Source organism: Anolis carolinensis, chromosome 2 (assembly GCF_035594765.1).
Source record: "Anolis carolinensis isolate JA03-04 chromosome 2, rAnoCar3.1.pri, whole genome shotgun sequence".
Lineage (NCBI taxonomy): Eukaryota > Metazoa > Chordata > Lepidosauria > Squamata > Dactyloidae > Anolis > Anolis carolinensis.
Window position 1 is genome coordinate 243,026,206 of NC_085842.1, and position 15,424 is coordinate 243,041,629.

A 15,424-nucleotide genomic window follows, 5' to 3' on the forward strand; every position below is an offset into this window, starting at 1 on the left:
TACACACCGCTGTAAAACCAAAGCCACACATGTATACAAATAGAGGGTGTGTACAGTGCACAATGGCTTTATGCCTAGTACAGAATACACACTTGAATTCTTTTTCACAATTCATTTTACGTGACATTCTGAGAGTCCTCTTGCTCTTTATTTTGTTAGTTCATTTTAACAGTTTTTATTACTTATGGCCAAACTATTTGCAATTTTAATTTTTTATTTTTTTTATTAATTTATCAATCAAAATGTATAGGTTTATATTCTTTCCTCATTTTACAATATCTTAAACATATCATATTGTATACAATCTGACAGTAAAAAAATCAAGAACATCTTTAAGCCTATTTTTTATCAGTTTTTAACTTTTCCATTACAACTTTACTACGTATCTCTCTCCTACACACCTTTTATCTACTTATACATATTATTATTATTATTATTATTATTATTATTATTATTATTATTATTAATTTATCAGTCAAAATGTATAAGTATACATTCTTTCCTCAATTTAAGTAGATAAAAAAGGTGTGGTAGAGATATGTAGTAAAAATGTAATGGAAAAGTTTAAAACTGATAAGAAATATGCTTAAAGATGTTTTTGATTTTGTTTTTTCTTTACTGTCGGATTGTATACAATATGATATGTCTAAGATACTGTAATTTTAATTTTTTTATCGTGTCAGAAGTGACTTGAGAACATATTGCTTCTGGTGTCAGAGAACTGGCCGTCTACAGAGATATTGCCCAGGGGACACCCAGGAGACTTCTCTCATGTCCCCACAAGCTAGAGCTGACAGATGAGAGCTCATCCCGTCTCACAGATTCAAATCGGCAACTTTCAGGTCAGCAGCCCAGCAAGCACAAAAGTTTAACCTAACTATGGATAATATCAGGTATTTGTGGACATAACATACTTTATTTCATTCCATTCTGTTATTGTCTAAAAAGTTCACACTCAAGAACCACACAATCAAGTTACCAAAAAATAAAATTAAAATGTCCAAAACAGTCAAGTTTTCAGCTTAAGATTTTGTGTTGGGCTGCATTCATAGCTACCCTGGGCCACATGTGGCCCGTGGGTTGGACAAGCCTGTTGTAGGGTATGTTTTACCTTAGCCATGGCTGCATAGGAAATGCTGTGTTAATGATTTGATTCACAGTAATACTGCGGGGTTTTAAAACAGAGAACAAGGAACAGTATGTGTATAAGGGAAGGTATCTAATCCCCCCTCCTCTCAAGTGGCAATTAGCATTAGGGAGGAACCCCTCTGTGAACAAATCTTGCCAAAAAAACTGTGATAAGGCCACCGTAAGTTAAGTTGGAAATGAGTTGAAGATACACAACATAATAATACAAGTTCCCAGTGGCACTAATGGGAGTTCCTTCTCCACTGTTAACTATTGCAATAAGGATGGGGTATTTTCATTGACATTCTTTCCTACAGAGGGAGGGAAGGAAAAACCTTTTCCAGTTGCCAGTTTTAAATTTCAAAGGCTTTTGTCCTGCCCTTAAATTCCTGGTATTTATTTATAAATATTGTTAGCTAACTACATCATTAACATTGAGAAATTATTTTAACATTTTACTTATTTTGATAATTGTTTTAATCATTGTGATATGTAATACTATTTAATATTTATAGTTTGTATGTTTTTAAATGTTTTTAAGGTTGCATGCTGCCTTGGATTCCACGCCTGTAAGAAAAGTAGGGTACAAATAAATAAAATAAAAAATCTGCAATTTGGCTCTTAGCCTTATAATTCAACCTAAAGAGTGTTAAAGGCTTACTTTCTGTAGTCCTGTTAAATCCCTTCTGCCAATGATGGTTGAAGGAACATATTGTCCTTATATAGGCTACTCAACTGACTAATTGGACTGTTAGTTAAGAAGGGAAGTGTCCCCTAATTTAATTATATCCCTTGTGTTTTTTTAGTTTCAAGCCATCGCTCCTTGTTATGCTGCCTCGAGCACTGTAAATAATTCCTTCCCCTCCTCCATATTATTACCTCTCAAATATTTATAGACTGTTATATCCACCCTTAGTCTCCTATTCTACAAGCTGTAAATCATTTTTGACACCCATCTCTTGATCTATTCAGATTTATCTATGACCCCCCCCCCCCCACCCATAATGAGATATTCAAAAAGCTTTATGCTGCATTCCAAGGTAAGATCTCAGAAAAGTTGGGGAGTCTTGGCAATTCTAATCCCCGTTTTGGCATTTATTTACTCCCTACAAACTTTAAGAAGACCAGACCATCCCATTATTTTAAGACTCCATATTTAAAACATATTTTGTTGTAACTTAGGTAGAATTTTTCAAAAAATTGATGGAAAGAAAGAGCAACAGAATGGTACGTGCTAAGTTAAAGCGTGTGCAATGGATTCTGTTCTAGTAGTCAACATCTGAGACAAGGCTGAGCTCTATGACAACTACCAGTATATGGGAATATTGCTAATCAGCATAATGTGTTATTAATTTATTTAAATAAATAAAGTATTTTTGGAGAATGAAGTCTAAGGAGCAAGAGATTAGCTAGGTTTATTGAAAAATTAACAGCAAGTAAAACATCCGGTTTCAAATAGTATCCATCTAAGAATTTTCGAAGAAGTCAAATGTGAAACTCTGAAAATATACAACATGTTACTAAGCTCATGGCAAGCAATGTAATACCAGCTTCACACATGTATTTATGGAATCAGACCATGAAAAATCTTGATACTATTGTAGATATCTTGATGAAAGCACTGACTCGGTGTAGAAAAGGGCAAACTACATACTGGGTATAAATAGGAAGTTAATTTTAAAAGAACTGTGAATGTCATAGGTAAAGGTTTTCCCCTGACATTGTCTAGTCGTGTCCAACTCTGGGAATTTGGTGCTTATCTCCATTTCTAAGCCGAAGAGCCGGCGTTGTCCGTAGACACCTCCAAGGTCATGTGACGGCATGACTGCATGGAGCGCCATTACCTTCCTGCCGGAGAGGTACCTATTGATCTATGCACTTTTGCATGTTTTCAATCTCCTAGGTTGCCAGAAGCTGGGGCTAACAGCGGCTGCTCACCCTGTTCCCCGGATTCGAACCACTGGCCTTTTGGTCAGCAAGTTCAGTAGCTGCATCACCGGGGGCATACTATTACATATATCTATTGATTGAACATACTAACAATATTGGGCAACTAGGTCAACTGCATTTAAAAAATCGTATTTTAGGGTGTGAAAGATGATGCCCAAACAACCATCATATGAAGAGAAGTCTAGAACCCTATGAAGAGGAATGACTTCGACAGGGTTGAGCTAAAAAAAGTCAGAGTGATAAAATACAAAATTGCAGGATGTGTGGAAAACATGAACAGGAAAAAAATTGAGGTAGAAAGCAATGAAAATCCAGAATATTTTCTGATACAGTGTTCCTTCACTTATTGCTGGGGTTAGGTTCCAGGACTACCCGCAATAAGTGAAAATCTGCGAAGTAGGGACACTATATTTATTTTAATATTTATACATTATTTTAGTAGTTACTAGCTGTGCCCGGCCACGCGTTGCTGTGGCAAAGTATGGTCGTATGGGAAATAAAGTATCTTATATTATCTGCTTAGAACTGGATTATATGAGGCCCCTTCTACACAGCTGTATAAAATGCACACTGAAGTGGATTATATGGTAGTGTGGAGTCAAGATAATCCAGTGCAAAGCAGATAATATAAGATTATAAATGGGTTATATAGCTGTGTGGAAGGGCCTTGAGTCTGCATTGCCATAGAATCCATTTAAAATCTGATAATTTGTATTTTATAGGCAGTGTGGAAGAGGCCTAAGTGAGGCCTAACTCTGCCTGTCCCCTGGGCTGAGTGGGTTGCTAGGAGACCAAGTGGGCAGAGCTTAGACTTCTAACTGGCAGCAATTGGATAAAAACAATGATTCCTCTCCCTCTAATTAGGACTTTATTTTTCTTTTCTTTTTGTTGTATCAACCTAGAGGCATGGATGATGGGTTGTGTTGTTAAATTTTGAGGTTGGGGGGCCTGTAGTTTTGTTGTTTTGTCCGCTACCCTGATGCCATCACTCTTTTATATATATAGATACACTATTTTAAGTCTTTATCAACCAATCGTGTGTTGATCAATCGCCTCCTTCTCTTCCCGTTGCCGCTTGGGCTACTTTTGTCTCCCTTTGGCTTCTCCTTCCTCCCTTTCTTAGGCTGTAAATTGTATTTTTTATGAGTTATAATAGTCTTTTAGAGTTTATTGAAAAACCGCGAAACAGTGAATCCGCAAAAAGTGAACCGTGAAGTAGTGAGGGAACACTGTATAGCCAAATTCCTCTCCTTTTGTTGATATAAGATAACGATACGAATATGAGACATGTCTGCAACACAAATGCGTGCTGTGAAATTTTCCTAACATGCCAGGAACAAAGTGCTAATCACACAAAAAATGTAAAATGCAGATTGAAGAGGATACTGATGTGGAAAACACCCAGGAACCCATGCTACCTGGGAAATTCTAGACACTTTTTAAAAAAACTTTTTTCCATACATATAACATGCACATAGTACAACTCCCATACTCATGGTTTCATTTAGCTGTATCTGACAAAATATGCCCTCCAGGTCCTCAGGGCAATTATAGAGTAGGCTTTCGCTGGAAGTTGACTACAGTCACACTGGGGGAATATAATGATAACTAGAAAGTTGTCTTCTCTAGACATTTTTCTAGAACTTCCAGTGTGATTCTATGATATATTTCTGCTAGAAAGCATAAGGTCCACGAACATATACCTTACTATATATATTAATGCACACCTGCTTCCAGGAAAAGCTGTCTCCCAGGTTTTTTTCTTATGCAAACTTACCTCCCAGTATGTGTGTTCAACCATCATAGATTATGATATATTTGGTTGTAATCCAAAGCACATGGATTTGAAACTCTCCCATCCCCTGCTTTGTTCAGGTCTCAATGCTGCATTTCCTATTCTCCCAAATAGATAAACTCAATTTCCTCTCTCAGGTAACTTGTGTAATGCTGACCTGCAATGAGGTGCAAGTGTATTGATAAACACAACAACTCTCTCCCCTCTTCCACTTTTTTCCTTCCCTTTTTTGAAGAATAGCCTGTCACCAGAGGCTTGAAAAATTGTCTCTGCCCTCTCAATATGGTGTAATATTTCTGACCTGCCAATAAAATGGATACAGCGAGAAAAAGACTTTTCTGGTACCTTGTATGATTTGTGTGGCTCCTTCACACCCGATTCCTCTCCCTGTAAACCATGTACAGTGGGATGAAGTTTGAAAGAAAAACTGCTGTACCTCTGGGAACAAGCAAGAGAGGAGGAAAAAAGAATTTGTTTTCCAGAGAAGTCAGATAGGAAATCTGACCGCCTTGGACTTCAAGAGACCATTCTGAGGCCCCTTCTACCCTGCTGTAAAAAATCTAGATTATCTGCTTTGAACTGGATTACGTGGCAGTGTAGACTCAAAAAATCCAGTACAAAGCAGATAATCTGGATTATCTGCTTTGATAGTCTGGATTATATGGAAGTATAGAAGGGGCCTGGATCTGGTTGCCGATTAGGTTTGCAGAGACAGGCTGAGGAATGATATTATAATATAATATATTATAATATTATAATATATTATATATACATATAATATTGATAATATTATATTGTAATACAATATAATATTAATTATATATTATATATTACATGTAATATTACTAATAATTTTACAATATATTGATATAGTACAATATAGTAATTTAATGCCAGTATTGTGCCATGCTAATAATATAATATTGTATGTAAATTTAATTTGTAAGCCGCTCTGAGTCCCCTTCGGGGTGAGAAATAAATGTACTAAATAAATAAATAAATAAATAAATAAAGAAGGCAAGGACTGTCCCCTTTTTCATCCAATTCTGCAACATCCCAAAGGCTTTGATCATCTATAGTCCCTTCCACACTCCTGACTAAAATCCCACATTATCTGCTTTGAACTGCAATGTGGCCTCAGATAACCCAGTTCAAAGCAGATATTGTGGCATTTTCTGCCTTGATATTCTGGGTTATATGGCTGTGTGGAAGGCCGCTAAGGCTGGATCTACACTACCCTATCCCAGGATCTGATCCCAGATTATCTGTTTAACCCAGATTATCTAGCAGTGTAGACTCATATAATCCAATTCAAATCTGATAACCTAGGATAAGATCCTGGGATATAGGGCAGTGTATATCAAGCCTAAGACAGGAGTCGGCAAATGTAAAGGAGAAAGGGGTTACTTGCTCATGTACAGCCCTGGCAAGCTGCAGTCACATTTTGGTGATCTGGAAGTGATATAACATCTGTTCCAGCAACCATTTGGGTCAAAATTTATGACATTTTGGAAGGAGGTAAGGGTGATTTGGGAGGAAAGGAAACTACTGCATTTGTTACAGTTTTGGGTGCTTTCATCCAGTGCTCAGAGGGAAAATCACCTCCAAATTGGTGCACTTTATTTTAAAGATAACTGCGTGTTTGGAGGCTTTGAGGTGGCATCTTTGGATCTCAAGAGCTACATGCCACCCATTGACTATACTTTGTCACCCCTCTGACCTGTGCAGATGTTTTGGGACAAATTCACACAACTCATTGAGAATTCACTCTGAGGAAACATGAACAGAATTCAGCTGCACATCATTTGGGACATTTTGGAGTTTGTGTAGACTGGACTAACTTTTCCAACCTCCTAAAGAAATGTGTGTGTTCCTTCAAGCTGCCACTTGATTTATGTGACCCAATAAATTTCATAAAGTTTGTTTAGGCGAGCAATACTCAAAGGTGGTTTTGTCCATTCCTTCCTCTGAAATACAGCCTACAGCAACTAGCATTAGTTAGGATCTCCCATCCAAGTACTAACCAGGGCTAATCCTGTTCAGACTTCAAGACCAGACAACATCTAGTGCCTTTGGAGTATTTAGGCCCTCAGCCTAGAGAAGAAAGGTATAATAAAGGAACTCTTGAAATGCCACATGTATAATAGCCCCATGCTCAGCAGCCTTTTAGAAAATATTATGGAGCAAGACTGGGGCCCCTTCTACACTGCCATGTAAAACCCAGATTATCCGCTTTGAACTGGATTATATGGCAGTGTAGAATGGGCCAGGGTAACCTGTAGCCTTTCCAAAAATGCTGAATTCACAATAGTCCAGTCTGACTTCCCTACACTGCCATACAAAATTAATGATATGGAGTGCCATAGTACTGAAGGACCTAGAGAGGCCCTCAATAATTGAGATCCTGGATTACCAGACATTTGTACCCAGCAATTAAAATGGCTTCAGCATGGTACTAATCCACATATTCCACTGCAAATTCCAGTGAAAGCAGTGACACTAAAGTTCTGGAAGGATGCCGTCAACAATATCCCTTGCATATTAGAAAAAATCTCAAAAATAATATCAAGACTTATTGTATCCTACTTATAATCAATACTCTAGAATTTATTTCTATTACTATTACTATTATTATTATTATTCTTTTATTATTATTATTATTTATACCTCGCTTTTCCTCTTCACAAGAAGCATTTCAGTACAATTTCAAATCTACAAATATATAAACATTAAAACAGAATTAAATATAATTGGTATTCCACATTATTTTTTCCTGGACTTGAACCACATCTGTGAAGGTCTACAGCTGGAACCTACTTACCCGTGTTGCAGCCTGCAAACCACTTCCTAGGCTATTGGTGAGGGAGGAAATTTTATTTGAGAAGATAATTCACTGTCTTTTCCAAAATGAGAGTAAACTAAATTTTACAGTTAAGGTGTTGTTCCTGAATTTGAAAAGTTGAAAATCATTACATCTAAAAAAACTTCCAGTAAAGGATAACACTGCTTAGGGGGACTGTTTCAAAAACTAAAAAAGGTATCTTGTTATGAAATGAAACTAAATTGAGTGAGACACAATATAGGTAATGTCATGCCGTGGGCTAATACACATGTTTACTTAGAGGCAAATGATGGAATAGAAGGTATGTGTATCAGATTTGGAGTTAAACCACCATGCTGCTGAATTTGCTGACTGAGAGGTTGGCGGTTCAAATCCAGGGAGTGCGGTGAGCTCCCACAGTTAGCCCCAGCTTCTGCCAACCTAGCAGTTCGAAAAACATGCAAATGTGAGTAGATCAATGGCGGGAAGGTAACGGCACTTGATGCAGTCACGCCAGCCACATGACCTTGGAGGTGTCTACAGACAACGGCTCTTCGGCTTAAAAATTGAGATGAGTACTGACCTCCAGAGTCAGACACAACTAAACTTAATGTCAGGGGAAAACCTTTACCTTCCATATCAAATTTGTAGATGACATCAAATTGGGAGGATTCTAGACTGCATCAATAGGAGTCTAGTGTTGAGATGGAGGGAAGCCATAGTTTTATGGTATTCTGCTTTCGTCAGACCTCACCTGGAATACTGTGTCCAGTTTTGGGCATCACAATTCATGAAGGATATTGACAAGCTGGAACATGTCCAGAGAGAAAGATCAGAAAGATCAAAAGTTGGGGGACAGCGCCCTATGAGGAATGTCTTAGGGACCTGGCTATCTTTAGCTTGGAGAAAAGACAGCTGAGAGGGGACATTATACCCATGTTCAAATATTTGAAAGGATATCACATTGGGGAGAAGGCAAGCTTGTTTTCTACTACTCTAGAGACTAGGACAACATGAAATTGATTCGAATTGCAGGGGGAAACATACCACTTAACCTTTAGGAAGAAATTTCTAACAGTAAGAGCTATTCAACAGTGGAATATATTGCCTGAGAGTATGGAGGAGTCTCCTTCTCTGGAGATCTTTAAGCAGAGGCTGAACGGCTGTCTGTCGAGAGTGCTTTGATTGCATTTTCCTGCATGGTAAGGGTTGGACTGGATGGCCCTTGGGGTCTCTTCCAGCTCTATGATTCTATGATTCTGTGAAATCACATCACTTTCAGTGGCAGGCATGGGAAGGACTGGACAGGGGTGTATCTGTACTACACAACTACGACACTTTGATACTAGTTACCTGTGGATGCACTAGACACTGTGGTAGCTGCAGTTGTGGATTGCTGTGGGCTGCTGCTTTCCAACAACAGGCAAGAGCCATTTGCGCTGCCCTCTTTCTTCACATACATTTCTGTGGCATTGGGCAAAGGGATGGGGTGGCTGATCCCCAGCTCCTCCTCTTGAGCTTGCTGCCTTCTCAGTGCAACCTGGAGGCAAGAAGGTTGGAACACATTTGCTCTCTCATTTGAAAAGAAATGGCTTAACATAATGGAGCCAGAACAAAAATGTCATCCTGAATACATTGCAATCCAAGGAAGGTGACATGGAGGTGATAGACAGACATCTGTACAATGATATATCAACAGATTGTGATTTAATGGTGGCAGTAGTAGCAATAGCTAGGGTGGCGTAGTGGTTTGAATGTTAAGCTAGGTCTACACTGCCCTATATCCCAGGATCTGATCCCAGACTATCTGCTTTGAACTCGATTATATGAGTCTACACTACCAGATAATCTTAGATCAAATCCAGGTATACAGTATAGGGTTGTGTAGATATAGCCTCAGGCTCCTTCTACGCTGCCATTTAAAATCCAGATTATTTGCTTTGATAATCTAGATTATATGACAGTGTAGAAGGGCCTAAGACTAGGAAAATGCTAGCATAGCATTTAATTTTCACCTAATGATGAATAAATTTGTCATCTTCAGGCCCCTTCCACACAGCTGAATAAAATCCCACAATATCTGCTTTGAACTGGGATATATGTTAGTATGAACTCAGATAACCCAATTCAAAGCAGATATTGTGGATTTTCTGCCTTGATATTCTGGGTGATACAGCTGTGTGGAAGGGCCCTCAGATGCAAATTCTGATGAGAGCAATTTGTTTCATTTCCTGAAAAGCCAGCAAGTTTACAGTATATGGCAGGCATGGGCAAACTTCGGCTGTCCAGGTGTTTTGGACTTCAACTCCCACATTTCCGAACAGTCCAAAACACCAGGGCAACCGAAGTTTGCCCATATCTGGTATATGGGATGGATTTTTCCACCCATTTTTGTTCTGTGGGTTGAAGTCTGAGTAAGTCACAGGGTGCATCTACAAAGAATTAGGGCAGTTTGACACCACTTTAACTGCTCAATGCTATGGAATCCTGAGAGTTGTAGGTATTTACACTGCCATATAAAATCCAGATTATCTACTCTGATATGGCAGTGTAGAAGGGCCCTTGGTGAGACACCAGCACTCTTCAGAACAGAAGGCTAAAAACCTTGTAAAACTACAACTCCTATGATTTCATAGCATTGAACCACTGAAGTTAGAATGGTGCTGAGCAGCTTTAATTCTACAGTGCCTTCCGTGAAGCTGCTTAATAACCCACAGGCCACCCCACAGGCCACTCTTGCATTTTAGACCAACACTGCAAGCAGGATGTCTCTCAAAGTCACTGCATTTGAGCTATGAAGGTGGAGAGAAATGCAGCCCACACAGCAAGAGAACAAGCTGTGCTTGCTTTGATACTTTTGTGCTTGCAGACTACCAGGGTTGGAAACCCTTCTGCGGCAGAACTAGGGCTTCTTCTACACTGCCATATAAAATCCAGATTATCTGCTTTGAACTGGATTATATGGCAATGTAGACTCATATAATTCAGTTCAAAGCAGATAATGTGAATTACCTGCTTTGATAATCTTGATTATATGGCAGTGTAGAAGGAGCCTCAGATATGGACTCCTGCCAATGGACTCCTGCCAAAACCAATCTCGGAGAAACTTCTAACAAAGTAAATCCCAATGCACCAGGTGTTTGTAAACGGGACACTGCAGCCCCTTCTACAGTGCTATACAATCCACATGATCTGCTTTGAACTCGATTATATGGCAGTGCAGACTAAGTGCCCTTCCACACAGCTATATAACCCAGAATATCAAGGCAGATAACCCACAATACCTGCTTTGAACTGGGTTATTTGAGTCCACATGCCATATAACCCAGTTAAAAGCAGATAATATGGGATTTTATACAGCTGTGTGGGAGGGGCCTAAAATAATAAAATTCAAATCAGATAATGTAGATTTTCTGCTTTGATAACCTGGATTATCATGCTCTGTAGAAGGGGCCCTAAACTGTCTGATTTGAGCTGGATTATATGGTAGTGCGGACTCAGATAATCCAGTTCAAAGCAGATGTGGATTATCTGATTTGATAATCTGGATTATATGGCAGTGTAGAAGAGACTTCATATAATCCAGTTTAAAGCAGATAGTTAGGATATAGGGCAGTGTAGAAGGGGCCTTCTGCACTACCATAAAATCCATAATATTAACATTATCTGCTTTGAACTATATTATCTAAGTCTACGCTGCCATATAATCCATTTCAAAGAAAATAATCTAGATTTTATATAGCTGTGTAGAAGGGTCCTGTGTCTACACTGCCAGATAATCTGGGATAATCAGATAATCTGAGATCAGATCCTGGGATACAGGGCAATGTTGATACAGCCAAAGACCAAACATTATACCATGCTGGCTCTCTTCCAAAAATTATAGTCCCCAAAAATAACTTTCTTAGGTTTTATGAATGCAGGTCAAGTGGGGTAGACTCTCAGGCCCCATCTACACTGCCATATAATGCAGTTTCAGAATAACTGCATTGTATGTCAGTGTAGATTCATATCATCCAGTTCAATGCAGTTAAACTGCATTCTGAAACTACATTATATGGTAATGTAGATGGGACCTAAAATGTAGATGAGGCCAACCAGAACTCTCAAGCAACTGGAAAAAAAATCAAAGAAGGAATACTTAAAATTAAAATAAAATCAATTTTAGCAGAAATGTTATATTAATTTAAGTTTGTCTTTATCTGTCTCAATTTGCTTCTAATTACTATATTTCAATAATCATATCAAATCAACATAAAGAATGTGATATATTATGGGGCATAGTACTGTATTAGGCCTATTTTAATGGTAACTCTCAAGCAACCAGACAGTACATGTTTTTCTGGCAACTACCCATCCCTATGGGTACCAGTTAAATTAGAGTCTCCTGTAGTTAACCATGTGTGATATTTAATAAAGAATTAACATTTTTTTTAAAGTTAGGTACATTATATCACAATAATACAGACACTACAGACTAGGTAAACTTCAAAACTGAACTGTTAAGGTTGCAAACACCATCTAGATACTAGAGTAACTTCTGAAATCAGAAGAGCAGACAAATAAATTAGTTCAATTGTGACAACTGCTATTTCAAAGTATTCAAAGTAGGGCACATATGTATCAACCATTAAAATCACTCAAAGACTAGAGATTTTAAAAAAAGTTTATAATGACTAGTAATTGAGTTTATTTTTAGATTAAAGGGTAAGGGAGCCTATTTAAAGTATCTCATATACTGAGACATAAAATGGGGTCATTTCTCCCAAGAACTGATCAATAATTTGAATATCTGACATTCAGAAAGTGGGAAGAAATTATATTAATTTGATTACAACTTTATAATAAAGAAAGAAAGAATTAAATGCACTTTCAGGCCCAGGATCTGTCTGACTGAACTGTTTAAAGCCTCTTGCCTAAAGTGGATTTCAAGTGGATCCAAGCTCTAGTGTGATGATGTAACAAAATTTGCAAAAGTTTTACGTTTCTGGTTTGGAAAGTGTTATTTCCACGTTTAATTATGCAATTCCTACTTTTAAAATAGTTGTTATACTCCAGAAACTTCATTTTTACTACTGCCACAAACTACAGTAGAGTCTCACTTATCCAAGCCTCGCTTATCCAAGTTTCTGGATTATCCAAGCCATTTTTGTAGTCAATGTTTTCAATATATCGTGCTGTTTTGGTGCTAAATTTGTAAATACAGTAATTACAGCATAACATTATTGTGTATTGAACTGCTTTTTCTGTCAAATTTGTTGTAAAACATGATGTTTTGGTGCTTAATTTGTAAAATCATAACCTAATTTGATGTGTAATAGGCTTTTCCTTAATCCCTCCTTATTATCCAAGATATTCGCTTATCCAAGCTTCTGCCGGCCCGTTTATGTTGGATAAGTGAGACTCTACTGTAGTCCAGAAACTTCATTTTTACTACTGCCACAAACTATGTTGAATTGGTTGAGACTCTATATGAGATATTCACTGCAAAGAACTATAGCAAAATGTGCTGCAGGATGTCCTTTGCACTTTAATAAGCTTTTTCCAACAGATAAAGTTCTTTCTCCCACCCTGGACCTTTCACAGATATATAAACCTCCCTTGCTTAGTATTCCAATATACCTCACAACCTCTGAGGATGCCTGCCATAGATGTGGGCGAAACGTCAGGAGAGAATGCTTCTGAAACAGGGCCATACAGCCCGGAAAATGCACAACAACCCATCTTTTTCCATGTTTTTATGATAGAACCAATTAGGAAATGACATTTATAACTCAGGAGAAAAAAATCATGTTACAGCAGGCAGTGTAGATCCAGCCTATCGCTAGACTATTCTGCTACTCACTGTGTGCCCTACTGTCCCAGGATCTGATTCCAGATAATCTGCATGACTTTGGAGGTGTCTATGGACAACGCCGGCTCTTCGGCTTAGAAATGGAGATGAGCACCAACCCTCAGAGTCGGACACGACTAGACTTAATGTCAGGGAAAACCAATCTGCTTTGGAGGGGATAATCTGGGGTCAGATCCTGGGATATAGGGCAGTGTAGATCCAGCCACTATTCCCTAGGCACTTGGGGTGGGATGCAAGCTCAATCTGCAGGGACCAGAGGTTTCCCTGCAAGGTGTCCTGGGCGGGAAAGGCTCTGTGTGTGTCTCTCTTTTCCCCTTCCCTGGCCTTACCTGGGCAGCCATGACCCGCTGCCTCTCGGCGATGAGGCTGCACTTCTTGCACTGGCAGTCCCTCCACATGCAGAAGCGCTTGTGGCCCTTCAGGGGCGAGGAGTAGCCGTGGTTCCTGCACCGGGCGCATTTGGGCAGGCGGGGGGCCTTCTTGCCTTGAGCCTGGGCGCCCGAGGAGGAGGAGGACGGCGGCTTCCCCAAGGGCCCTCCTTTGCCATTCTGCTCCGAGGAGGAAGCCTTGTTGAAAGAAGACGCAGCAGCAGAAGCCTCGTTGGGCATTGCGCGCTCCACTGTCCAGCTGGACTGATAGGGAAGAGCTTTTTGGAGGGTGGCTTGGGCGAGTGGGCAGCAACTTCTTCCCAACTGCAGGCGCTGCAATGCTGTCCACCTTTTGCCCTGGGCTGCAACCCGCTTTTGCAAAGCTCCAGCTCCCTAGGGCTTGTCTTCAAACGCAACCGTTTTTGTAAAAGGGGCGCGCAAAGTGGCACAACTTTTTTTTGTTACTTTTGGGGGGTGGGTGGATGGTTTGTTTGTTTTTGCTCCGCCCCACACCTGCCTCCCCCAACTCACTCTTCCCGCCTCTTTGGCCCTCTCTCCTTGAGAGGAAGGCTGTCACTTTCCTTCCAATGTATTGTAGGCCAAATTGTAGAAGGCTCCCTCCCAAAGCCCCTTTGCAAAGGAGCAGCCAAAGCCATGCAAGGAGGGAAAGCCTTCCTTGCTTAGGATGCGTCTGCACTGCAAAATTCATGCACTTTGACCCCACGTACTTTTAGGGTAGAGAGTGGTATTTAATACTGATTGAGTTTGGGTGCCTCTACATGTAGAATTGAGGAGCCCCGGTGGCGAAGTGTGTTAAAGCGCTGAGCTGCTGAACTTGCAGACCGAAAGGTCCCAGGTTCAAACCCCGGGAGCGGCGTGAGCAGCCGTTGTTAGCTCCAGCTTCTGCCAACCTAGCAGTTCGAAAACATGCAAATGTGAGTAGATCAATAGGTACCGCTCCGGCGGGAAGGTAACAGCGCTCCATGCAGTCATGCCGGCCACATGACCTTGGAGGTGTCTACGGACAACGCCGGCTTTTCGACTTAAAAACACGGAGATGAGCACCAATCCCCAGAGTCAGACATGACTGGACGTCAGGGGAACCCATTACCTTTACATGTAGAAGTAATGCACTTTGACACCGTGCAGTGTAGATGTGAGCATAGGGAAGAGTCATATTTAACACTGATCGATTTAGGGTGCATCTGCACCAGAATTAATGCACTTTCATACCACCCGATGTAGATGTGACCATAGAAAATATAGTCATATTTTCCTGATTGATTTCAGGTGCATCCACGCTGTAGGACTAATGCACTTTTATACTGGGTTGCTGAGGGTTTTCCGGGCTGTGTGGCCATGTTCCAGAATCATTCTCTCCTGATGTTTCGCCCACATCTATGGCAGGCATCCTCAGAGGCTGTGAGGTCTGTTGAAAAGTGAGGTTGTGAGGTGTTGGAAACTAGTCAAGTGAGGTTTATATATGTGGAATGTTCAGGGCGGCAGGA

General features: G+C 39.8%; 1 protein-coding gene across 2 annotated transcripts in view; it reads right to left on the reverse strand.

Annotated features, from left to right (window-relative positions):
- The window catches only part of dmrt1 (doublesex and mab-3 related transcription factor 1), a 76,228-nt gene extending 61,803 nt beyond the window's left edge, over nt 1-14,425 (reverse strand). Inside the window, exons 1-2 of one of the 2 annotated variants that reach the window (XM_062971962.1) lie at nt 13,878-14,425; nt 9,048-9,234 (exon numbers count right to left, since the gene is read on the reverse strand). In XM_062971962.1, coding sequence (XP_062828032.1) covers nt 9,048-9,234; nt 13,878-14,156 — 466 coding nt within the window. In that variant the 5' untranslated portion in view covers nt 14,157-14,425. The remainder of the gene's footprint in view (nt 1-9,047; nt 9,235-13,877) is intronic. The other variant, XM_003216553.4, reaches the window with a different exon arrangement.
- Nucleotides 14,426-15,424: the final 999 nt, after the last annotated feature.